Source organism: Macrotis lagotis, chromosome 6 (genome assembly GCF_037893015.1).
Source record: "Macrotis lagotis isolate mMagLag1 chromosome 6, bilby.v1.9.chrom.fasta, whole genome shotgun sequence".
Taxonomy (NCBI): Eukaryota; Metazoa; Chordata; class Mammalia; order Peramelemorphia; family Peramelidae; genus Macrotis; species Macrotis lagotis.
In genome coordinates this window covers 132536179-132561486 of record NC_133663.1, presented here as the reverse complement: position 1 = coordinate 132561486, position 25308 = coordinate 132536179, and the positions used below count along the sequence as shown (strand labels likewise).

The following is a 25308-nucleotide window of genomic DNA, read 5'->3' as shown; positions in this document are numbered from 1 at the left end:
AATTAGATGAAAATAGTTGTAAATGATTTTAATTAGCCACTGTTATCGACGAAATAAAAAAAAAGTATGGTAAACTCTACGTAAATAACTATAAAAAGTTTTCACACACCCAAAAGTGATACCCTATAGACCAAGAAGGTACAGTAGAGATCGAAAACAAAATCTTTGCATTAAACAACTCTGTTAAATTCTGGGGTGTCTGTTTTTTTATCCATCTGTAGAATTTCTTTCAGGCGGGCACTAGAATGGGAACAGGCTTCTTTAGGAAGAGTTGAAAGCAAGAAAGGGGTTTTTGCTTGTTTGGGGATTGTGCACATTTCTTACAGTAATCCTTCCAGTGGCTGGAATGTAATGGATGGGAGGGCCTGTGGAAATCTCCCTAATTGATTGCTTTTTCACACTTCTAGGAGTATTTAGTTGGTATGGAGCCGCAGATAGTCCTCAGATTCTGGGAAGAGGTGCAAAAGACCAGAAAGAAATTTTTTTTTTTTTAAAAAGCTTTTCATCTCCACGGAAGCCCCCCTTGGGAGAAGTGCCGAGATCCCCCCGGATCGGCGCGGATCGTCAGTGGACCCCAAAGGCTCAGTGTCGGGGCGCTCGCCGGGCCCCCGCGCGGGGAGGATGCTGGGGGCGCAGGAGGCAGTTTCCGGCTTCTCCCCTCTTGCCCCTCTCGCAGCCAAGTGTGGGCGCTAAGGGGTGGCGCGGCCCGGGGGGCTTGGATTGGGGTGAAGGGAGGCAGGAGGCGGCGGGGCTCGCCAGCGCCGGCTCATTTTCCCGGGGTGGGGGGAAGGGCAGGGCGGGAAACTCCCTGTCTCCTCCCTCCTCCCCTCCCCCACCCCCGGCCGCCCGCCTCCGCCGGCTCGGCGTTTCAAAAAGCGCGTTTTCGGCCGCCCGTCAGGAGAAGGCATTGGCCCCCGAGAGCCGCCGTAGCCCCGACCTCCGCGGCCGCGCTCGGAGCCGCGGCGGCCGGAGCGGGCGGCCCGGCCGCGGGCGGTGGGACTTCCGCGTTGGCGGGCTTCTGAGCGCGGCCATGGCTCAGAACGTCCAGAACGTTACCTTGTCTCTCACGCTGCCCATCACGTGCCACATTTGCTTGGGGAAGGTAATGGAACGGAGGCGCCGCGCCGCCGCCGGGGGGGGGCGTTGTCGCGGGGGGGGCGTGTGTGTTGGGGGGTGGGGGGGCCGGCATCGCGGATGCTGCCGGAGGGACGCAGCCGGCGGCGCGGCCCGGTGCGCGTGGGCGCCGGCTCCCGGGGCCGGGGCGCGCGGCCCGGGGTGCCAGAGGCGCCGAGGAACAATGGTCAGCGGCCCGGCCCCGGCTCTAACGTTATTCGTCTATTGATTTCTTAAAATTCAGGGGGGCCCCGAGCTCCAGCCCGGAATAAATAAATAAAGCGCTGTATACACAATCACAACCCTCCGAAACGGGAAAGCAGCGATGCCAAGGCGCAGGGGGCCAATGCGCTGAGCAAACTAGGCAGAGGCAGCTCTCAGGATCGCAGGCTTTCGGGTGTATTGTAAATAATGCCACATCCTGTTCATAATTCCCCCCCCATCCTTAGACTTTGTAAACATCCAGTTTAATCACTGTATTTATGGTGTACAAAACACCAGTTCATGTCAGCGATTGGCAGGTATGTCTTTTCCCTCACTACCCAAATCCAAATACAGACTTTATGAAATTACACCTTAAACCATAAAGTTAGGCCAGGCAGGCGCCCTGTCAAAAGTTTCTAAGGACATGTAAGTTATATATTCACTGAGGACTTAGTGTGGATGAAACACCAGTTCACGGCAGTGTTTTTTAATCCCCCCCACTCCTTAGCCTCAAATAGAAATTCTGTCAAACTACAGTTTAAACCACAGTTAGACCATGCAAGTTCTCTGTCAAACTTTTTAAAGATCATTTAAGCCCTATATTTATTGAGTGCTTACTTGTGTATAAAATCAGTTCATGTCAGTGATTTGCATGTCTGTCTTTTCCCCTCCCACTCTCTACCCCATAGACAAATTTTTGAAACTTCACTTTAAACCATAGTTAGACCATGCAAGTTCACTGTCAAATTTTTAAAAGGCCATTTAAGCCCTATATTTATTGAATGCTTAATGTAACTATAGAATCAGTTCATGTCAGTGATTTGCATGTCTATCTTTTCCCCTCCCACTCTCTACCCCATAGACAAATTTTTGAAACTTCACTTTAAACCACAGTTAGACCATGCAAGTTCACTGTCAAATTTTTAAAAGGCCATTTAAGCCATATATTTATTGAATGCTTAATGTAACTATAGAATCAGTTCATGTCAGTGATTTGCATGTCTGTCTTTTCCCCTCCCACTCTCTACCCCATAGACAGATTTTTGAAACTTCACTTTAAACCACAGTTAGACCATGCAAGTTCACTGTCAAATTTTTAAAAAGCCATTTAAGCCATATATTTATTGAATGCTTAGTGTAACTATAGAATCAGTTCATGTGAGTGATTTGCATGTCTATCTTTTCCCCTCCCACTCTCTACCCCCATAGACACATTTTTGAAATTCAGTTTAAACCACAGTTAGACCATGCAAGTTCACTGTCCAATTTTTGAAAGGTCATTAAATCCTTTAGGTAATTGAGTGCTTGCTATGTGTTTAAACCCAGTTCCTGTCAGTGATTTGCATAGCAATCTTTTCCCCTTCCACTCCCCATCCCAAAAGACAGTTTTTCATACTATAGTTTAAAACCACACATAAGCTATAGGCAAACTCACTGTCAAATTTTTAAAGGCAATTAGGTCATACTTTTATCTAGTGCTTACTATGTCTATAGTACCACCATTAAGGGTACTATGTATATTGCACCAGTTCATGTCAGTGATTTGCATGTCTTATCTTTTCCCCTCCCACTCCCCATCTCATAGACAGATTTTTGAAGGCTGTGGTTTAAACCAGTCAGGTTATACAAACTCAGTGACAACCCAGTTTTTTTTTTGTTTGTTTTATTTTTTGTTAGACCTCACTTCTGGTGTTAAAGATTATCATTAATTATTAATTAGACTAATTTAAGTCTAAGTCTTTCATTCAGGGACTTACTTTGTATACTCTTTGTAGAAGATTTTCTGCTTTCACAAAAATACATTTTCATCTTTTTGGTCCTTACAAGAACCCCTTGAAGTAGAATAGGGCAGGTGTTTTTATACCCATTTTAAAATGAGGAAACTAAAGTCTAGAGAATTATATAACTTCCTTAAAGTCACCCAGCTAGTGAATGATAGAAATAAAACTACCTCTGATTTGAGCTGTCCAATTGGAAGGTATGTATGTGAAGCATTTTTAAGGCCTATGACACTAAAGAGGAAGGCCCATTCCATTTAAAGGTGGTAAAAGTAGTCTGTATACAATTTCCTTACAACAGAAATTCAAGTTTGTCCAAAACATGGGAAATAGTTTCCTTAATTTTCCATCATGTTCTATCATTTTTACTCATGAAGCTATTTTACAACTATCTGAAAAATCTTTCTATGGGTCAGCTAAGCAGGAAGCACTTGTGTGAGAGCCAATCTGCTAATGCTGTCTAACTGTTGAACCACAGGCCTTGAATCTTTAGTGAACTCAGTTACTCTGCTAAGAACTTTTTTTCACAGTATAATTTTATATTACATTTAGTTTTCAGAACAACAACAAAATTGATCCTGGGTCATAGGCATTTTCTTGGTTGTCTTTCCTGAGGAAAGATGGTGCATCAAAAAGTTCTTACCATATGCCAGACTGTCAAGTGCTAGGTATACACAAATGGGGCAAAAGACAGTCCCTGCCCTCAAGGAATTTGTGGTCTAATGGGGCAGACAACAAGCAGTATGTACATATATGCTATATGCAATAAATTGGAAATAACAGAAGGAAAGCACTCGAATTAAGAGGGCTTAAGAAAAGAAGGGATTTTAGTTGAGACCGGAATTAAGCCAGAGAAAAGTTGGCTGGGCAAATGACAAGGTGGTTGGGTTTCCAAGGTAGCACAGCTTACAACTTAAAAGCAGCCCTTCTCCAATCATTGCTCATCTAGATCCTAGTTAATATGTGGGACTGGAGTTATTTTAGCAGAAATCTTGTGCTCCAGAGTTGCTGTCCAGGAAAATTTACTGGCTACATTAGAATAGCTAGTCTATCTTTCCCAGGTTCTCTCAAACATAGAATCTTGGAGTTAGGATGAACTTTGAGGTCCCTTCTATCTCATGATAATAATGAACATTTATATAAGCACTTTAAGGTTTGTTGAACATTTTACATTATCTCATTTTTTTTCTCACAGCAGCCTGATGAGGTAGGTCTTTCCATATTCATTTTTTTTTTTAAGTTTTAGCAAGGCCAATGGGGTTAAGTGGCTTGCCCAAGGCCACACAGCTAGGTAATTATTAAGTGCCTGAGGCGGGATTTGAACCCAGGTACTCCGGACTGCAGAGCTCTATCCACTGCCTAGCTGCCCCTCATTTATTTTGTAGATGAGGAAACAAGAGAAGGTAAGTTACTTGCTTGAGGTGACACAGGTCATTGAGTAGGAAAGGTGAGGTCTGAATATGAATCTTGATTCCAAAGTCAGCATCCTTTACTATCTATATACTATGCTTTAAGTATTAAGTAGTATAGATAGAAGCCAGTCCAATTTAGTATCTTGGTTGTTTAGCCAAACAATTGTGGCCTCTACTAATTAGTAAACATTTATTAAGTGTCAGAGACTGTTAAAACCTGGGGACAGGAAAAGAGGCAAAAAAACAGCCCCTGCCACAGGGGAGGCTCACACTCCAGTGGTTTTTCTAACCTCAAAGAACTATATTCTTTTTCTCTTGATAAAGAAATCAAATAAACTGAGAGCCATTCTCAATGGTTGCTGCCTATGTGGTATGGTCCTGAGAAGTATCTGTCCATGTCAGCAAAATAACTCTACCAATAGTGACACTCCCACACTTTTGTGAAATATCAACCATTATTCCTATCCTTGCACTGGTTTTTAAAAGCTTTTTTTTTTTAAAGCAAACATTGTTATCGTAAAGGAAAAAGATCTAGATTTGTTTCTAGACCTCTTTTATTACCATAGAATTACTTCTATATTGGAAAGCACTGACATTGAAAACTTGCCCACAAAGAGATACCAGATGGGTAAATTTCAGTGAAGGGAAAAAGAAGTGGGAAGAAATTTGGACTGATTTAGCATGTCTTTTGGTTCTAATCTGGAATTTTGTTTTGAAGACCTATAAATGTATTTAGACATTTTATTATGGCATTGCTGAACATTAGTAACAATTCTTCATATTTTTAAAACACACTTGCAAATATTTTGTTGGGTTTTTTTTTCCACAGATGAAGGTACTGGAGCTTCTTTGCTAGGTTTTTAGCTAAGAATTCTAATCAATTTTAACCTAGGGTACCAAGTTCATTATCTGTTGGTAAGAATGATTAATACCTCTTGACAAGTATACAAGTATCACTGCACCCTCTTCTTTTCCCTTATTATTATGAGTGCTATTCTACCGAACAACTATTAATTACCAAGAATTTTCAACTTACTAATAGAGGCAAATGATGTTATATCTTTGCATAAACTTTGGACATAAGAATTGGACTTTGGCATAAGAATTAAAGTAGGTTTTGTTCTATTGCCCTTTCATAGTTTCCTTAAAGTGTTAAGTTAGACTCCTAGAATCTTGTAGTAGATTAGGGTACTGCAAACTGAACACTTCTCCAGATGTGGTCTTACCAGTGAGAAGAGCGCAGTGGATTGTTATCTCCTTTGACATATTTTTAGTAATGCAGTCCATTAATGCATTAGCATTTTGGTAATTACTGTTGTTGAAAATAATTTATACTCTTCCAATGATATTCTTGATGATAAAAAGGAATATCACATTAGTAAAACAATGAACAAGATTAGGAAACTGAAACAAAGAAGACTTAAATGATTTACTTGGTATCACATAGTTATGGATGAGATGCTCTCCAAGTCTCTATAACAAGGTTCCTACTACTAAATGAAGTGAGTTTTCAAAACAAAAAATCACCTCTTATCTAAGCTATATGGGAAGTTTTTCTTGAAAAAATAGGCAATAAAAAAAAGAAATAGGAACTGGATAAGAGTCATTTTGGAACTGTTGCATACTTTTTCCTTCAGAAAAGTTCATTTGTTTCCTGGAAAAACTTAAAATGTAATATTTGATCTTAAGCAATAAAATGAATATTTTTTTTAATGTCAAGAAGTCAGCATCAATGCGTATAACAACAACACATCATAGACGACAAAAGAGGTACAGTCACAGTACTTTGAGAATTTTGGGGAAAAACATTTCTAATAGATGGAATGGTGATATAGATGGGAATCTAAATGAAGCAGCATTTTTAGCTGAGTGCTGAAGGATGAGTAGCAAGAGTATACTAGGCATAAAGAATGACACAAGCGGAGGTACAGAGATGAGATGGCAAAGATGGAACTGACTCTGGCAGGGCTTGATGAGATCAGAGAATACTTAACAAGATAGAGAAATGTGGGCTAGATGATTATACAGTTGGCTTCAGAACTGCTTAAACATTCTGCCCCAAGGTCAGTCCTTAATGATTCTGTGTCAAGTGGGAAGGTAGACTTGGGTAGACTGACCCAGGGATCTGAGCTGGGCCTTTTATTGTTTAACATTTGTTTTTAGTGCTTGGACAAAGCTATCTAGGACATTCTAATCAGATTTGAAGAGGATATAGTGCCAAGGAGGCCTGGCTAGCACACTGGGTGATTGAGCCAGGATCCAAAAAAGATCTTGCCAGGCTAGAACATTGGGCTGAATCTAATAACATGAAATTCAGTAGGGATAAATGTAAAGTCTTATAGTTGAGTTTAGAATATTGAATTCATAAATAGAAGAATGAGGAGCAAAAGACAGCAGTTTGTCTAAAAAGAGAACCAGCTTTGGTAGTGAATGGAGTGGGAAAGATCTGAGTTCAAATACTATCCTCAATTCTAGTTGTGTGACCTGGGGGCAATTTGTTTAAACCCAACAGCCTCAGTTTCCTAAAAGATAGGGATGGTGATAACAGCATCTACCTCCCAGTTGTAAAAATCAAATGTAAAATGCTTTGAAAGCCTCGAAATGCTATATAAATTTCAGTCATTATGATTATTTATTTTAAAATTACTGGAATTATAATGGGTTCAGTGTAAGTCAATATTATGAGAGCCAAAAAGCTTAGGTGATCTTGGGTGACATTAAGAGAGGTATGGCTTCTATGAAAAACGAGATGAAAGTCATATTATATTGAAACTTCTTGAGATACATCTGAGGTTTTTAAGCAGTAGAGCTGGAGTGTGTTTTTTTTTTTAATTATAGTTCTTTAGCAAAACAAATTCTCATAGATCATTCCTGAAAAATGTCTCTTTGGATTTTAACCAGCCCTCTGATTTTATAGATGAAGAATCTGAGGAAGAGTTCAGTATATGAGCCCAATTCAAAATTTTATTATCTCTTATCACTCTAAAGATAATTAGAGCTATCTATGTATCAGAAGTATTGTTTCTCTGAAAAATTAGATAGCAACACTGGAAAGGGAAGCTGCCATAGGATTCTAAGGGAGAGGTATTGAGGACTTGGATTTCAGTTTGATGGGATTCTAAAATGACCTATTTGAGAAATTATAGATTTGAGAAGATTATAGAAGAATATTAGATGGGGAGAGGAATCAAAAAATTTTCATGGATGATTAGAAATAATGTTGGCACCATTCAAAAAGAAAGGAAAGTCATAATGAGTTACTGGTTTGAGAGTAAAAACAATTTTGGTTTTGGATATATTGGGCAAAAGATACTGGTGGAGTATCCAGGAAGAGATATAGTAGAAAGTTGGAAATCACCATCTGCAGTTCAAGAAATAAATTAGGAGGGGCGGCTAGGTGGCCTAGTGGATAAAGCACTGGCCTTGAAGTCAGGAGTACCTGGGTTCAAATTCAGTCTCAGACACTTAATAATTACCTAGCTGTGTGGCCTTGGGCAAGCCACTTAACCCCATTTGCCTTGCAAAAATAAATAAATAAATAAATAAATTAGGGCAGAAGAAAACAATTTGGGAATCAACTAAAATCTTACTAGATTTTAGACCCTTAAGAGTGGGTGTCATGCAGAGAATGAAAAGTATTGCCTCTCCCTTCAGATCTATTTAAGAGAAAATTATGTATTTTTTTAAGGTTAAAAAAAGTTACAAATTTAAAAAGTTACTTTTAAATTTAAAATGTTGGCTAACTTATTTCAGGAACTTTAGATACTTCTCATTCCTGAATTTATACTCACCTAAACTGTATTTAAACTATTGACTAGAATACATTTTTGCAGAATAAATGCATGATACTGTCAACCAGATTGAACTCACCTCTAACCTGTGAATGACTGGAGCTAAACAGAGCAGACAGAAGAGTCAGGAATCAAACAGAAGTTTAATTTCAAAGTGAGTAAAATGACTTGCAAGCAAAGAGGCAGATGATAGACACTTTCTGGTGTCCCACCCTTAGTAGGAGGACCAAGGCAGTGGGTCTGAACCTTAATTTATATATTTGTGACCAAAGTCACCAGTCTCACTTTCTCCTCCAGAGCCATCTGTGTCCAGTGACCAGATATCACTTGTGGTTAAAAGAGTCAAACAGTGTAGTGTATCAACAGTAGTGAGGTACAACAGCAGCAGTGAATGAAGCAAGGTTGTTTACTGACAAAAGGTCCATTCATAGCAGGGCTTCATATCTGGCCCTGTTGGTGCTTGCCCAAGCTCAAAGACTAATGGGCTTGACCAAAATATTACTTGAAGGTCAGAACTACTTTTTTTTTTTTTTAAGTGGCTGGTTAAAGGAAAATATTCTTGAAAGTGGTCATATTCCAGTCTTTGGAATATTTCTCTACAAAGTCTGTGTGTTGTTTCTTGGGAGAGAAACTCAGACTTTTGAGAACCTGTTCACTTGCAAAAAGAGCAGGGCTTGACTTTATGACTTCATTCTAAAATACAGGCCTATAGCCAAGAGTAGGGTAGATGAATGTGAACTTCTGGTTGTCTTGTGACAAGGAAACATGTATGTAGATCATAAAAAAGTGTGGGGAAGTTCACTTTGTTGAGCATTTATTAAGCACTCCCTTGGTGTAGGGTGTTGTGCTAGGCATTGGGGAGACAAAGACCTAAAAGGAAAAAGAAATAGAAGCCCTGCCCCTCCCCCCCATTAAACAGAGCAAGTCTAGGCCCTCCTCCCACCCAACTACCTAAATCTCTAAACTTAATGTGCCTGTTTTTTTCAGCCGATCAAATGGGATTCATGCTCAAGTAAAATTTCCTATAGCTTGCAAATCAGGGCTCTCTTCACGTATCCGTTGCATCTCTCAGTAAATGAGTTTAGGTGATGTCAGTCATTTACTAGAAAGAGCCTCCTGAGTTGATTACTGATTCTCATTACTTCTCTGACTTTGGACAAGTCTTTTCCTGGCTGTGTTCCTAAATTTCCTCAGCTTTAAAAGTAGGAAATTGGACCAGACAGTTTCTAAGCTGCCTACCTGCACTAAACTCTTAATCCTGTGAGGCTATGTTCTTATTATTTAGGTGCTTTATGAAAATACAAAAATCCAAAGGTTTAGAAGAGACTTTAGAAATCTAGATCATCATCATCTCCCTTCCCTTTCCTTGAGGCTCAGAGTGTTTATTTGCCCACAGTCAAGCAGAGAGGTATCAGTCAATCAGTATGCATTTATTAGGCACCTTCTGTGTACTCAGAATACCAAGGTAGAAGACAATCCTTGTTCTCCAAAGAGCTCCCAGACTAATGCAGAAGATAATGTGAAAAACAACTATACAAACAAGCTATATAAAAGATAGATTGAAAGCAGGTGACAGAAGGAAATTACTAGCATTTAACGGGGAGCAGAGGAGTAAGAAGGTGGAGATGAGGACAGAAAGCATTCCAGGAGGGCATCTAGTAAAAATGCCTGGGGCGGAGCCAAGATGGGACAGGAAAGGACCATCTCTTAGTTGCTCTGGAGCAAAACTTATAAACTATGGACTCTTAACTACATTTTCGAGAGACAGAACCCACAGAGGGGATCCAGTGAGGCAATTCTCCAACCCAGGGTAACCTGGAAAAGAGTGGAAAGGCTCAGCTCCACGGGGTGGGAGGGGTGGCCCGCCAGAGCAAAGGAACTTCAGCCTCCTGGAAGAAGCCCCAGGGTGCTACGAGCCAGGCTCACAGCAGTGGGGCAGTTTCCTGACCTACACCCTGAAGAGCACTAGGCACAACGTGGGGGAACAGTGGGGGGGACCTCTGCCAGAGCAAGCATGTGAAACCAGCCCTCAGGGCATACAGCAAGCAGAACAGTAAGCAGGAGCCCCCGGGGCATGAGTGCAGAGTCTAGGGAGGGGAGTGGAGAGAGAGACTGCTGAGCTCTGTCCTCTGTCCCTGGAACAGGACGCTGGGGTTCTGACCACATTCAGATCCTGATCGCAGTCTAGGCCCCCCCATTAGAATAGCAGGGCCCCCTCTACCTCAGCCTCCATGGCAGAGGGGGCACTTATGGTCATTCACAGACCAGGAGGGAGGACAGAGCCTCACACACTGAGATCCTTGTGGGGGTGACCCAAAAGCTCAGGAAGCACCCCCAAACCAGGCTCAGGCTGGGAAAATGAGTAAGCAGAGAAGAAAGAGGAACACCATTGAGAAATACTTTGCCTGTGATCCCAAGAAGGATCAAAACACTCAATCTGAAGACAAGGAAGTACAAGCTCCTGCATCTAAAGATCCCAAGAAAAACAGAAATTGGGCTCAGGCCATGACAGAACTCAAAAAAGACTTTGAAAATCAAATGAGGGAGATAGAGGAAAAATTAGGAAAAGAAATGAGAGAGATGCAGGAAAAAACATGAAAATGAAGTCAGCAGCTTAGTCAAGGAGATCCCAAAAATGCTGAAGAAAATAGCATGCTAAAAATCAGCTTAGGTCAAATGGACAAAACAGTTCAAAAAGTTATTGAGGAGAAGAATGCTTTAAAAAGCAGAATTGGCCAGATGGAAAAGGAGATAAGAAAGTTCTCTGAGGAAAAGAAATCCTTAAAACAAAGAATGGAACTCAGGGAGATTGATGAATATATGAGAAATCAGGACTCAATAATTCAAAACCAAAAGAATGAAAAATTAGAAGAAAATTTGAAACATCTCATTGAAAAAAAAAAACAGATGTGGAAAGCAGATTTAGGAACTATAATTTAAAAATTATTGAAATACCTGAAAGTCATGACCAGGAAAAGAGCCTTGACATCATTTTCAAAGAATTATTACAGGAAAATTGCTCTGCTATCCTAGAAGCAGAGGGGAAAATAGAAATGGAGAGAATCCACCGATCTCCCCGAGAAAGAGATCCAAAAAAAAAAAAAAAACCCCAACAACCCCCAGGAATATTATAGCCAAGTTCCAGAACTCCCAAGTCAAAGAGAATATTACAAGTAGCCAGAAGGGCACAATTCAAATACCATGGAGCTGCAATCGGTATCTCACAGGACTTAGCAGCAACTACATTAAAAGCCCGTAGGACTTGGAATATAATATTCCAGAAGGCAAAAGAGCTTAGAATGCAACCGAGAATCAACTGCCCAGCAAAACTAAATGTCCTCTTCCAGGGGAAAAGATGGACTTTCAGTGATCCAGGGGAATTTCAAATTTTCCTGTTGGCAAGAGCTGAACAGAAAGTTTGATCTTCAAATACAGGACTCAGGTGAAGCATAGAGATTGGAGGAGAAGAGGAAAATATGAGGGACTTAATGATGATGAACTGCATGTATTCCTGTATAGAAAAATGATACTGATAATACACATATGAACCTTCTCAGTTAATAGAGCAGGTAGAAGGAGGTTTTATAGATGAAGCACAGGAGAAAACTGAATTTGGAGATATAATGTGGTATAAAAATGGAGTCAATAGATAAAAGGGAAATGTAATGGGAGAAAGAAAAAGGAGAGGAGGAATAGGCTAAGATATTTCGTATAAGATTTTTCTTTATTACAATGAGCTATTGCAATGATATGTAAGGGGGAAGGCGGGAATCTTTGCTCGCATCAGAGGTGGCTAGGAGAGGAAACAGCATATATACTCAATGGGGTATAGGCATCTGGAGTAAGAAGGAAGGGGGGGAGCAGGGGGAAGGGGTGGGGATGTGAATAAAGGAGAGGATGGACCATGGGGGGGAGAGTGGTTAGATATAACACATTTTCTTTTTTACTTCTTGCAAAGGGCTGGAATTGGATGGCCTGTCCGGGACCATAGGGCCAGGTGGATGCTGGGCCTAAGGGGTGGTATGTGGGCTCGGGGCCTCTTGACCCCAGGGCCAGGGATCTGTCTGCTGTGCCACTCAGCTACCCTACAGCAGAGTCAGAGTGAAAGGAGAGAGAAAATATAGTACATGGTAGTAGAGAAGTACAAAAGGAGGGAGTTGAGATCAGCAATGGCAATGGTGGAAAAATATGGAATTAACTTTTGTGATGGACTTATCCTAAAGGATGTGATCCACCCGTGACAGAGTTGATGGTATTGGAATACAGACTGAAGCACATTTTTATTATTATTATTATTATCTTCTGGGGGGTGTTGCAGGGCAAATGGGGCTGGGTGGCCTGCCTGGGTCGGCATAGCTGGGTGATTGTTGGATGTCTGAGGCTGGATTTGGACCTGGGTGCTCCTGGCTTAAGGGCCAGTGATCTGTCTGCCACCCAGCTGCCCCTACTGCTATTATTATTATTATTATTATTATTATTATTATTATTATTATTACTATTTTTATTTTATTTGGGGTATTTTTTGTTTGTTTTTTATAGGGCAATGGGGCTGGGGTGGCTTGCATGGGGTCACACAGCTGGGTGATTGGGTGTCTGGGGCCAGATTTGGGCTTGGGTGCTCCTGGCTCCAGGGCCAATGCTACATCCCTGCACCACCTAGCCATACCTATTATTATTATATTTTAAATTTCAGTTTTATTTGTTTTCCTCCCCCCCTTTACTTTATTGCTTATGCAGGTCTATATTTTCTTGGGGGGGGGGTATTATGTTTACTCTTAAACAAGAATATTTTAGTAACGTATAAAAAAAACATTATTTGTCCAAAATAAGAATAAATAAATTTTTGAAAAAAGAAAATGCCTGCCATCTGGAGATGAGTATCCTGTTTGAGGAGCAAGGAGGCCAGGATCACTAAGTGGCAGAGGATGTGGAGGTGTCAGAAGAGTGGAATTGGGAAAGCATGTTATGAAAGCCTCTTAATGCCAAATAGAAGGTTCTGTGTTTGATTGGGGGGAGGGGTGGGAGGGGGGCTGATGAAGTTTATGGAATAGGATGATGACATGGTCAAAGATTTACTTAGGAATATAGATTTGACAACCAAGTGGAGGATAAACTGGAGCTGAAAGAGACTTGAGGTAGAAAGCCCAACCGATTATTTCAGTAGTTTGAGTTTGAAGTGATGGGGGCTTACACTAAAGGGAGGAGAAAAGGGGAGTTGATGAAGAATGTGAGGTTGTGGGCCTGGGTAACTGAGAGGATTCTGGTGGAAGTTCAGAAGATAAGGCCACGGGAGGAAAGATAATGAATTCTCTTTTGGACAATTTGAGTTGAAAATGTCTGTAGAACATCTAGTTTAGAAAGTCTAATGATTAATTTGAAGATGTAAGTCTGGAAGGTTAGGAGAGAGATTAGGACTGGACAAGCAAAATTGAGACTTCTTGGCTCAGAGATGATAATAGAATCATGGGAGCTGATGAAATCACCAAGTTAAATAATATATATAGAGAGGGGAGAAATATGATTTGAAATCCATTGACAATCAATCCTAAACTCTTTCCTGTATATTTCACTAAAGGAAAAGTTTGTATCCATTTAATTTGTTATGTGGCAATCTAGTTTGAGAGTTTAATCATTAATCATTCAATGATTTGGAGTCATGGTATCATCTTGCTCATAACTTGTTTTTTTGTTTGCAAGGCAATGAGGTTAAATGACTTGCCCAAGCTCATACAGCTATGTAATTATCAAATGTCTGAGAGCAGATTTGAACTCAGGTCCTCCTGACTCTACCAGGGCCAGTGCTTTATCCACTGCACCTGGCTACCTCTGTATTAACTTTTAGGAAATTTTATTTTCAATTTATATTGTTTCATTGTTTAATACTCATTAATTTTATAACATTTGATTGCAAATCAGAATTAGAAGTAAATTTTATTAAAGAGGAAATGATTTCAGATAAATTTTATGTATCAGTGAACAAAGAACTACAAATCTTATTGCTTTCAACGTTAGTTACAGAACAAAGCTATTCTTTTTTACATGGCAGAGATTGCAGGGTATGTATCAGGTGGTTTCTTTTCTGTAAGGAACAAGTCTGGTCCATAGTTGGGTAGCATAGTGCCTGTGCTTGGACAAAAAAATCATTTGAATAGTTCAAAACCAAATAGGGAATTGAAGAAATGAATGGAGTTTGAATTGTGATTGCACTTAACTTAGAAATTAATGTAACTTTTTTTAAAGGTCCGCCATCCTGTCATTTGCATCAACAATCATGTGTTCTGTTCTATTTGTATCGATGTATGGCTGAAGAACAATAGCCAATGCCCAGCTTGCCGTGTCCCCATCACCCCTGAAAATCCCTGCAAGGAGATTATTGGTAAGGGTACTAAATAATTATGTACACACACACATATATGCATATCTGTATTTGTGCACATATATGATTAAATTTTAGTCATATGTATGTTGACTAGAGCTTAAAGTGAGTAAATTGCAGCAATGTTTTCTGGATTCTGCCATAAGCAAATATGGATCATTTGTTCATCATTGTTGAATATCAAATAATCAGCAAGCATTTACTGAATATTCCTCACATATGCTAGACACTGTGGTGATAATAGGAACTGAATGTGTGAACTGCCAGGTGAAGAAATTCCCTCTACCAATACAGATCAGCATCTTCTCTGAACTTTTTAGTGTTACAGAATTGCCTAGAGAACTGAGAAGTTAAATAACTTGCCCAGGGTCATGCAGTCAGTAAATGTTAGAGAAGGGGGCTGGGTTGAAATTTACTTGGGTTCAGCTTTCAATTCCCTATGCAACATTGCCTTTTGCATATGATAATAATAATTAAAAATTTAAGGTTTGCAAAGCACAAAAGATATGTTATCTTTGCAAAGATATGTACTTATTTGATCCAAAATGTTAATAAAACAAATCCCTGAAGGAATTGATATTCTTTTATGGGGAAAAGTGAAAAACTAGTTGTATGTGATGAGGAAAACCAAAAAAAAAAAGCTGTACCACTTTAATAGTAGGTACCAAAGTATTCTTAGAGGGAGTAGCATTTGGAGCTTTTTAAGTAAAGTTAATTAAGAATTTAATAATAAAAATTAGGCTTTAAATGATGGTTTAAAGTTTGCAAAGTGCTTTACAAATATTGATTACAACCCTGAGAGGTATTACCCTCATCTTTACAGATGAGCAAACCAAGGCAGGCTGAGTTAAGTGGGTTTCATAGGGTCATACAACTAGTAAGTGTCAGAGTCTGAATTTGAACTGATCTTCCTGACTCCAAGTCCAGTGCTCCATCTGCTGCTTTGCTCTTTTAATGGAAGAAAGTATAGCATAGGTTATTTCAGAAAGAATAGTATGGACAAACACTAAACTATTAAGGGAATAGTAAATAACTCCTTTTGGAGGAAGTATCAGTTAAAACTCTGGAGGTAAGTATTATTTATATGGTGAACTAAGGAACCTTGACGTTATTTTAGGTAGTCAGGAATCATTTAATTTTTGAGTGGAGAAGTAACAGTCAAAATGATAACTTAGGAGAGTCATCTGTCATTAAAAAAAAATACATTGCATTTAAACCAAAAGAGAAACAGAAATCTTTATTGGTCTTTTTGATTTTCTGTTTGTTTTTGTTACTTTGATTTATTGCCTATAATGAACAAGCTGTGATTGAACTTCTCTTAAAGTGACCTTTGAAAGGTAAAATAATTCCAGTCTAGTCATTCTAGATTTTTGTATAATTCAGGGTATTTTATTTTACTTCTTATGAATGGATTATTATCTCAGGGGAATGTTTAATTACTGCTAATAGGTCTTTGGTTATAAAGGAATCAGAGGCATCAATTGCTATGAAATAAAACTTTCTTAAATAAAAAAAAAAACCCTTCATTTTCTCTACCATGATATAGAAAACTGGAAGACAGACTAGAACTGAATCAAGGGTAAGCTGATATCTTTTAGAGAGTATTTATTTTGGGTATATTTGTAACAAGTCACTCTGAGTTTACAATTAATGTGGTGACTCTTAATCCATTCTAATTGGTTTGTTAGCATTCTGCATGAAAGCAGACATTAATCTTTTCAATTGTATTACCAATAGCCAAGTAAGTTTGAGTAGCTAATTGGTTTTACTCTTATTTAACATCTGATAAGTGCTCAAGTGTGTTGTAGTGAATATGATGTGTAATAAAAACCCATTCCTTATCCTTGAGACAATTACCCATGTTCTTAAGATGCTTCTTTTAGTATCTTGCCTTTTAAGAGTGATGAAGCCATTCATCATTTGCTCTAAATTTTATTCTTCACAGGTTGGGGTGGGGGAAGCGCAGATTTATGCCAATAGCATGGGCAAAAGGGAGAGCCAATGTGTCTTAATGGATAGAGCGTTGGATTTGGAGTTAATAAGGCCTGATTGGGTTCAATTCTCAAATCTGACACTAGTTACTGCTAGCAACATGTCGGAGCCTCAATCCTCATCTGCAAGTTGAGGACAAATAATACCTTTAAACTAGTTATAGGATCTTGGGTTTAGAGCTGAAAGGATTTTTAGGAACTATCTAAGTCAGTTCCTTCATTGTACAGATGAGGAACTAAAGCTCAGAGATACTAAATATTCAATCAGGAAGGCGGTATGTAACAGATTTGAGATTTGAACTCAGATCCTCAGATTCAAAACTCAGTTCTAATTTCACTGCCCCTCAGAGAATATTGTGATACTTAAGTGAGATAAATGTTTATAAACTTCAAAATGTTTTATAGAATCCAATCATTACCATTATTATTATTACAGGTTATTGAGAAAGAAGAGAGCCAGGTATTACTGGAATTCTGCCTAGATTCCAAAATTAATATATGTATATATATTTATATGTATGTATATATATATATATATTGTTGTTTTTTTTTTAGGAGGAACAAGTGAAAGTGAACCTATGCTTAGCCACACTGTCAGAAAGCACCTCCGGAAAACTAGACTTGAATTGCTCCATCGAGAATATGAGGTAATTCAATCCAATCCAACATGAGGCTTTCTTTTAAATGTCTACTCTGTGCCTAGGCTCTTAGGAACACCAAGAGAAAAGTGGGTAGGCTAGAGAAAAACAATGAAATTGTACATTTTTCAAAAAGCATCAACATCTTCCTGACAGGTTGTAGTAATTTTCCTTTTTAGAAAAGAGTTTTTCATCATTCATCTACATTAGTCATCTCCCCCTTCCCCATGTTAACTATCTATTGTGGAAGGTGGAAGTACCCTGAGTATAATAGCAAAAGAAGCTGTTTTGTTTATTATTTTAGTAGTATAGTACTTAATTGTTACATAGAGCAAAGCACTTGCCAGAGTAAGTTTCTAGAGACTTCTTTTTAAAAAAAAAATGTAATATTTTTTTCCCAATTACATGTTAAAACAATTTTAAAACATTTTTTAAGAGTTTAAATTCCAAATTCTACCCTTCCCTCCCTCTCTCCCTTCTTCCCTCTCTGAGAAGGGTACACAATCAGATATATATATAGATATATATATGTTAGATATGTTAGACATGTACAATTATATAAAACATTTCCATATTAGTTATTTTGTAAAAGAAAACTCAAAAGAAAAAAAATTAAGAAAATAGCATGCTTCAGACTATTCAAACAATATCAGTCCTTTCTCTGAATAGAATGCTTCATCTTTAGTCCTTTGGGATTGTCTTTGATCATTTACCCAAATTCAGAGGGCAGTCACTGAATGCCTGGAAAGTCTGAGCTGTTCATTTAAAATGATCTCAGGACTGTACCAGAAAAGTTAATTGTTAAAAAATGTTATTTCAGAAGTGTAAATTCAGAGGCTGTGGTAGAAGATCTTTTCCTCTTATTTCTGGGGGGAAACAGGCTTTAGAGGCAAAAATTTCAAAAGCACTAGACTTGACTGTAAATGTCTAATTCTTAGTAGTGAACTTCCTCTCCTCTCCCATCTCCCACCCTCCAGAGTGCCATCTTCTCTAAGACTATTCTTTTGTGTTAGAAGTCGTTTCCATGTGAGAGATCTGACTTTCTATTTTTTTCAAACATTATTCAATTCAAATATGCATCTACTGTGGGACAGCATTGCGCTAAGTGCTGGGCAAGATTCAAAGACAAGTGAAAACAGCCCCTTCTCTGAAGAAGTTTATTTCCTTCTATTCCATACATAAAAATAAATAAATATATACTGTGTACAAATAATTTTGGCTTTGTGGAGGGGAATGATCAGAAAAGTTCTTATTTGGGAAAAGTCTGAACTGAAATTTGAATGGGGGTTGAGATGTCAGAGAGACTGAGGAGGCATGAGGCATGTGTGCAGAAGCAGGAGTCTCAACCTTATGTCTAGTAGATGACAAGGACAGTTTCACTGGAATATAAGTATGTGAGAATAATGCAAAGGAAAGACTAGTTTGTTCCAGGTTATGAAGGACTCTTAAGTACCAAAGGGAGACATTTGTATTTTTTTAAATTCATTTATTTAGTATTTTATTTTTCCCCAGTTACATGTAAATACAATTTTTAATATTTGTTGTAAAATCTTTGAGTCTCAAATTTTCTCCCTCCATCCTTTTCCACCCCTCTCTCCATTAAGAAATTAAGCAATTTGATATAGATTATGAATTTAGATATGGGTATTCATGCAAAACATTTCCATAATGGTCATTTTGTAAAAGAAAACAAAAGACCTCCTCCCCCAAAAAAGAAAATATTTCAATAAAATTAAAGTTAAAAAAAAGTATGCTTCTATCTATATTCTGATACCATCAGTTCTTTCTCTGAGGATGGATAATGTTATTCATCATAAGTCTTTCAGAGTTGTCTTGGGTTATTTTATTGCTGAAAAACACGAAGACATTCACAGCCAATCATTCTACTATGTTGCTATTACTCTGTCAACAGTACATTTCACTTTATACCAGCTCATGTAAATCTTTACAGGTTTTTCTGAGATCATCCTGCTCTTCATTTCTTATAGAAGTACCCATCATAATCACATAGCACAATTTGTTCAGCCATTCCCCAACTGATGGGCATCCCCTCAATTTCCAGTTCCTTGCCACAAGAAAGAAGCTGCAATAAATATCTTTGTACATAAAGGACCTTTGTTTTTCATCTCTTTTGGGACACAGACATTCTATATTGCTAGATCAAAAGATATGTATGATTTTATAGCTCTTAAGTGTAGTTCCAAAAATGGGGTGGTTGCATCAATTCACAATACTATCAACAATGCATAATGTCTCAACTCCTTATATCCCCTCCATCATTTGTATTTTCCTGTTCTGTCCTGTTAGTCAATCTAGTAAGTAGTAACTCATCAGTGTTTTAATTTGTATTGCTCCAGTCAGTAGAGTTAGAACAGCTGATATTATTAGAGTAGAAAGTATTGATAACCTCATCTGAAAACTGTTCATATCTCTTGATCATTTATCAGTTGGGAAATGGCTCTTATTTTTATAAATTTGACTCAATTTTTCTATATGTTTGATAAATGAGGCCTTTATCAGAGAACAGGCTTCAAAATTTTTCACAGTTCCTAATGCTAGCTCTATTTCCCTCTATCCTATTCCTGTTACCCATTTATTCTAGTCTCAGTCTCTCTCTCTCTCTCTCTCTCTCTCTCTCTCTCTCTCTCTCTCTCTCTCTCTCTCTCTCTCTCTCTCTCTCTCTCTCTCTCTCTCCTTTCACCCTGTCCCTCCTCAAAAGCATTTTGCTTCTGATTAATTCCTCCTCCAATCTGCCCTTCCATCACCTCCCTGCCTCCATCTTTCTCTTATCCCCTTCCCTCCTACTTTCCCATAGGGTAAGATAGATTTAGATTTCTATACCCAATTGATTTGAGAGAGTGTGTGTGTGTGTGTGTGTGTGTGTGTGTGTGTGTGTGTGTTTCCCTCTTTGAGCCAGCTCTCATGAGAGCAAGGTTCACTCACTTCTCCTCCGTCTCTCCCCTCTTCTATTCCACTATAAAAAAGGGGTTTTTTTGACTCTTATATGTGAGATAATTTACCCCCTTTCCCTTTCTCTCACCCCTTAATTCTATTGGATATCATTTCTTAATATTCAACTTACACCTGTGCCTTTTATCTATATGTGTGTGTGACACACATATACACATATATATTCCTAACTGCCCTGATAACAAGAAAGTATGTGAGTTACCAATTTAATCTTAACCTTGTAGAAATATAAATATAACAGTTAAGATTCATTAAGTTCCTTATGATTTCCCTTTCCTGTTTACTTTTTTATGCTTTTCTTGAGTCTTGTATTTAAAGATCAGATTTTCTGTTCAGATCTGGACTTTTTATCAAGAAAGGTAGAAAGCCCCCTATTTCATTTGATGTTCATCTTTTTCCCTGAAAGAGTATACTCAGTTTTGGAGAAGCCAGGTGGTATAGCAGATAGAGCACCAGCCCTAGAGTCACTAGGCTCTTTTTTCATCATGGCTTTCAGGTAGTCCAATAATTTTAAAATTATCTCTTCTGGATCTATTTTCCAATGAGATATTTCACATTGTCTTCTATTTTTTCATTCTTTTGGTATGTGTTGTTTCTTGATTTCTCATAAAGTCATTATTGCTCAATTCTACTTTTTTAAGGAATTATTTTTTTCTTCTGTGAGGTTTTGTAGCTTTTTTTTTCTATTTTTAAAGGAATTTTTATAAGTGAATTTTTGTGCTTCATTTTTCATTTGGGCCATTCTACTTTTGAAGATATTTCTCATTGACTTTTTGCAGCTCTTTTACCAGTTGGCCTAGTCATTTATTTTTGAGGTGTCGTTTTCTTTAGTATTTTTTTGTGTCTCCTTTACTAAAGCTGTTGAATTATTTTCCATGATTTTCCTATATCACTCTCATTTTTCTTTCCAATTTTTCCTTTACCTCTCAATTGTTTTTCAAAAAGTTTTTGGAGTTCTATAACTTAAGACCAATTCATATTTTTCTTGGAGGCCTTGATGTAGGAGCTTTGACTTTTTTCTGAGTGTGTGTTTTGATTTTCCTTGTCATCATAGTATCTTTCTATGCTCAGATTTTTTTTTCTGTTTGTGCATTTAGCAATCTATGACTCTTTGTTAAAGGCTCTGCTTCCATTATAGAAGGTGCATGGCCTCAAGCTTCTGGGGGTTTTGTGTAGCTGTTCTCAGTTCTTGGACACCCGGAAACTAATGAAGCAGCTGCTGGTTTGCTGGGGCTTGTGCTCCATTCTTAACCAGGTGTCACAGACCTTTCTTGCTGACCTTCTAAGTTGTTTTAGGCTGGAAAATTGTTTCATTCAGTGTTTTTATGGGTTCTGCTACTCAAGAATTTCTTTGTGGTCATTATTTATAGGTATTTAGAGGAGTTTGAAAGAGAACTTGTCTTTATCCTGCCATGTAAGGCATTTGCATTTGATCCTAGAGGCAATGATGAAGCTTCTTGAGGAGAAATCTTTATTTGAATTCACAAATTCGAAGTGGGTTGTATCAAACATCAGTTCAGATAATAATTTGCCAATTCAGATTTTGAGAAGTTCAATTGAATCTGTGGCTACTAGTTAGGGAAAAGATTCTAAAATGTTAAGATTCTTTCTCTACCCCCAGAGTCTTTGTTTGAATCTTTTCATGTTCTCCTGGCATTTCAGGATTACCATGTACATCTGAGTTTAGGGAATGTTTTGGTTTGATGAATGGTCTCTCTTTCTGTCTTTTTTTTTTTTTTTTTTAGGATGAAATAGAATGCCTGCAGAAGGAAGTGGAAGAACTTCGAGGGAAGAACCTCAGCCTGGAGTCACAGCTGAAATCTGTTCTGGAACCTTTGACCCTGGGCAACCAGAATGAGGAGAGGAGACCAGCTTCAGATGAAAGAAATAAGCCTCCGCCTGAAACTGTGGCAGAATGGAAGAAAAAGCTTCGGGCAGCTCATGACATCTATGAAAAAGTGAAAGATGATATGGAGAAGCTCAAGGAGGTAAGCCCAAGAGAGAAGGGGGCTCTCAGTATCCCAGGATGGGGGTAGTTCAGAGATGGTCATGGAAGATCTGAACTCACATCATATAGAACTATCAAACTATTTGTGAGGGAGAAAAGTTTCCCAAAAAGCACTTGAAAGACCCCCCCCCCAAAACAATTATGCTACTCTTTTTCTTTTCTTTTCTTTTTCCTTCTTTGTGACCTGTTTCTGTTACTTTATTGATTTGGTAACTTTCTAGTGAGAAGAATTCTTAAATGAATACAAATCACTGGCTTTGCAAATTAAAGTCTTATTCCTTGAGATGTTAAGAAATTAAATAACTTGTCTTAGATCATACAACTGGTAGGGATCAAGAGGAAACTAGGAGAGTTCTCTCTCCAAAACTAACTTTTTTAAATTCCCTATTCCTTGCTACATCTATCTGATTAACGGACAAAATAATATACCGCCCCCCTCCCTTGGGGTTTGTGGTCAAATCTAGTCTCTGATATTTATTACCATTGTGATCTTGTCCTGGTGTTAAGATCAAAGGAGCTCAGTTTTTTTCATATGTAAAATGAGAGGGTTAAACTAGAGGATCTCTTGGGTCCCTTCTAGCTCTGAATCTGAGTTTATGAAAATCACATTTCTATTCATAGTTATTAGTGGAGAAATTTATAGCTTGTACTAGAACTTGGGTCTTCATTTGGGAAAGTGGCATCAGATAAAAGGGTGGTATCTGGGTTTTGTTTCACCACTGTGACTTAAAAAATCTACATACATAGGCTCACAGATCTAAAAGTATAAGGGACCTCAGAAGCCATCTACTTCATTCCCTTCATTTTACAGATTAGGAAATGAAGGCCCAGGGAAGCTGATTATCTACCAAGATCACACAGGTACTAAGTGTAAGAGGTAGGATTTGAAACATCCTCAGACTCATCTGACTTCACTTTACTAAGCTTTACACAGCTTTACTAAGCTCTGTGTGTGTGTGTGTGTGTGTGTGTGTGTGTGTGTGTATACATATATATTATATATCTAGATAACTTTAATCATATATATATAATTTTATATATAAATCTATATCCCTTTATAAAATAGTAAAATGTCATATATCAGTTTTTTCATCTGAAAATCACCATAACTCCTGTCAAGTAGTAATTTAATGTGGCATCCCCACTGTACGGTTGAAGAAACTGGAACTGGAATCCAAGCAGCTTGCCTGAGGTCACAGAATTATTGAATTTTGTAGACCAGGAACTCTGAAAACTTGAATTCGGTTCTCAGTTCAGTTTCAGGGCTATTCCATGTGAACAGTTGTCTAAAGTGTAGCATTAGAGTCTATTGGACCTAGACAGGACTCCAGAACTCATCTAGTCCAAGATCTGTATGAACAAGACATTTCTTCTACTGTGTTTCCAGGAAGTGACTTTCCACCTTTCCCTTTGTAGACCTACCTTCTTAAGGGGGAGACATGGTCTCCTATTTTGATTAGTTTTCATTCATGAGATTTCTGTTTTGTTTTGGGCACAAGATTATATAAGGTAGTGAGTAGAAAGCTTCCTTGGAGTCAGTAAATCCTGGGTTTGATTCCTGCCACTGTCACATGTGGTATAGACATGGAGTCTGGACAAATCACCTAACCTCTCAGCATCCTGAAACTCTCCTCATATCTGGTCACAGAGCAGACATAGATATGTGTTGGTAGAGTAACTTTCTCTATGGGTAATTCCTTGTTCTAACTAAATAACAGATCTAGTCTTAAAATTCCAAAAATCAAATTTAACTTCTCGCCAACTTTTACCCATTTCTTCTTGGTCTGCCTCCTGGTGCTAAGCAGAACAAATCTAATCACTTTTCCATAGGATAACTCTTTCTCCTTGTTATATTTCTGATACTGCTTGGGTCATATCCTCACCTTTTTTACCTTAGGATAGTTGTCAGTCAAGTCAACAGGCCTATTCATTAAATATCTACTATGTTCTACCCACTGGGAATGCAAATATAAATAAAAAGAAAGCCAGTCCCTGCCTTGAGGGAGCTTAGATTATAATAGGTAAAGATAACACATAAAAAGGGAAATGGAAAGCTGTGGGGTGAGGGATGGGGATGTGATGGTCTCTTTGTGGAAGCTTGGGGTCACTGAACAGAATTAGCAACAGTGCTGGGTGAGGCATGGATGATGGCTGAGCAGGAAGGTGGAGAATCTTCTAAGAAGGAAGCTGAAGCTTAATAGTGAAGTCCACCTTGTCAGGAGGGAAGTCAATATTCTGTGATAGATTTAACTTGCTCTAGGAGAGCTGAACATTGTGGCCATTCCAAAGTCTGTCCCAATAGATGTATAGTAGGAAATGAGACTGAACTCCAAAACTGACCTCCATCCTTCTGCCTCTTCACAGAGACTTATTCCATTCTGATGAATTGAAATGGTTGTGTTGGCACAGATTGGCCATGTCAGCTTTTAGCTTTTGCCTCATTGACTTTCTGAATCAGCTTTCTTGCCCTAAAATCACTGAAGAGCTCCAGATGAAATTTTAAAGATGAGACCTTGGGCTTAGCTTAGAGAGCAGAAAAGAGCCTAGACCCATTAGCCTGCTTGGCCTTGAGCTGTTGTAACCAAGTTATCACCATCTATCCAATGCAGAATATATGCTTTATTGGGGCTTTGGTGCCCAAGATGAAAGGAAGGGAATTTATAACTTCTAGAGAAAAGGGTCTGGAGACATCATCCTGCTCAGTGTGCATCAGTTCGGAGCAAGGGGAAAGGTGGTGGGGGTTAAGCATATGCCTTTAAATTCTATATGGACTGCACAGCTGACATCTTTGGAATTCTTTTGTGAGAAGAGAACCAAAAAAAAGATGAAGAAATAGCAGTTGTAATTTTATAATCCCTAGACTAGATCACTTTCCATTCTCTATTAGGAATGAGATATCTAGATGCTTTTACTTTTCCTACTCTATTATATTTACTGTACTAAATGTTTTTGTATATGAGTTATATTCAAGAAACATCTATTATTTTACTTTTTAATTAAAAAAAGACATACATAGCATACTTGGTC

General features: G+C 38.4%; 1 protein-coding gene across 1 annotated transcript in view; it reads left to right on the top strand.

Annotated features, from left to right (window-relative positions):
- The first annotated feature begins 982 nt into the window (after positions 1-982).
- The window catches only part of OBI1 (ORC ubiquitin ligase 1), a 51921-nt gene continuing 27595 nt past the window's right edge, over positions 983-25308 (top strand). The window contains exons 1-4 of the mRNA XM_074191864.1: positions 983-1102; positions 14539-14674; positions 17221-17312; positions 22019-22261. Coding sequence (XP_074047965.1) covers positions 1031-1102; positions 14539-14674; positions 17221-17312; positions 22019-22261 — 543 coding nt within the window. The 5' untranslated portion in view covers positions 983-1030. The remainder of the gene's footprint in view (positions 1103-14538; positions 14675-17220; positions 17313-22018; positions 22262-25308) is intronic.